This window comes from Etheostoma spectabile, chromosome 4, assembly GCF_008692095.1.
Source record: "Etheostoma spectabile isolate EspeVRDwgs_2016 chromosome 4, UIUC_Espe_1.0, whole genome shotgun sequence".
NCBI classification, from domain to species: domain Eukaryota; kingdom Metazoa; phylum Chordata; class Actinopteri; order Perciformes; family Percidae; genus Etheostoma; species Etheostoma spectabile.
Window position 1 is genome coordinate 9,540,603 of NC_045736.1, and position 742 is coordinate 9,541,344.

Genomic DNA, 742 nt, shown 5'->3' on the forward strand with positions numbered 1-742 from the left:
TTAAAATTATAGACTGATCATTTCTTTGTCAGTGGGCAAACGTACAAAATCAGAAGGGGATCAAATACTTTTTTTCCCTCATTGTAAAATCTAATTTACAAATAAAGGACTAAAATTGTTTTTTCCAGGACATTACGTACGAGACATCTGTATCTATGGAGTGGGAGACCTGCCATGGATCATCAACAGGAACAGCATGTTTGCCAATAAGTTTGAGAGTAATACCTTTCCTGAGGCCCTGGACTGCCTGGAGCAGTGGCACAGGAACAAGGTGTTAAACCAGGCAACTGTTCCCATAGAGAAAGCATGGCTGCTGGCCACACAGAGCAACTCAAGGAGCAGCTACTTCAACAGCTTTGCCGGGGCATGAAATTGCCGCTGGTATCCACAACAAAAGTCGGGCTACAAGCAGTTGAGATTATTTGCAGTCGTTCAGTGGCTGTGTATGTTAAAAATGTGGTCAGGGAAAAGCTAAACTGATAAAGGAAGGCAATGCACAGCCCACTTCCTCTGTAGCACGGCTACAAGAATTTTTAAAGTGTAAGATGACTATTCTTTCTCAGAATCAGAAGATGTGTGGAATAAAACACACACAAATATACGGTACAAATTTGTATAATGTGCCTAAAGAAGCCAAGAAAAAATCCCCAAAAGGCATCAAATGACAGACTAGACATTTGTATAATGTCACAAAAAGTTAGATTTTATTTCCAGCATTTACACTTTCAAAATAACAGAAAAC

At 39.8% G+C, this 742-nt stretch overlaps 2 protein-coding genes across 2 annotated transcripts in view; one reads left to right on the forward strand and one right to left on the reverse strand.

Annotated features, from left to right (window-relative positions):
* The window catches only part of gcnt7 (glucosaminyl (N-acetyl) transferase family member 7), an 8,643-nt gene extending 8,180 nt beyond the window's left edge, over nt 1–463 (forward strand). The window contains exon 5 of the mRNA XM_032513342.1: nt 129–463. Within this exon, the coding sequence (XP_032369233.1) occupies nt 129–370 (242 nt within the window). The 3' untranslated portion in view covers nt 371–463. The remainder of the gene's footprint in view (nt 1–128) is intronic.
* The window catches only part of rtf2 (replication termination factor 2), a 29,782-nt gene that overhangs the window by 13,555 nt on the left and 15,485 nt on the right, over nt 1–742 (reverse strand). The gene's annotated exons all lie outside the window — the stretch shown is intronic.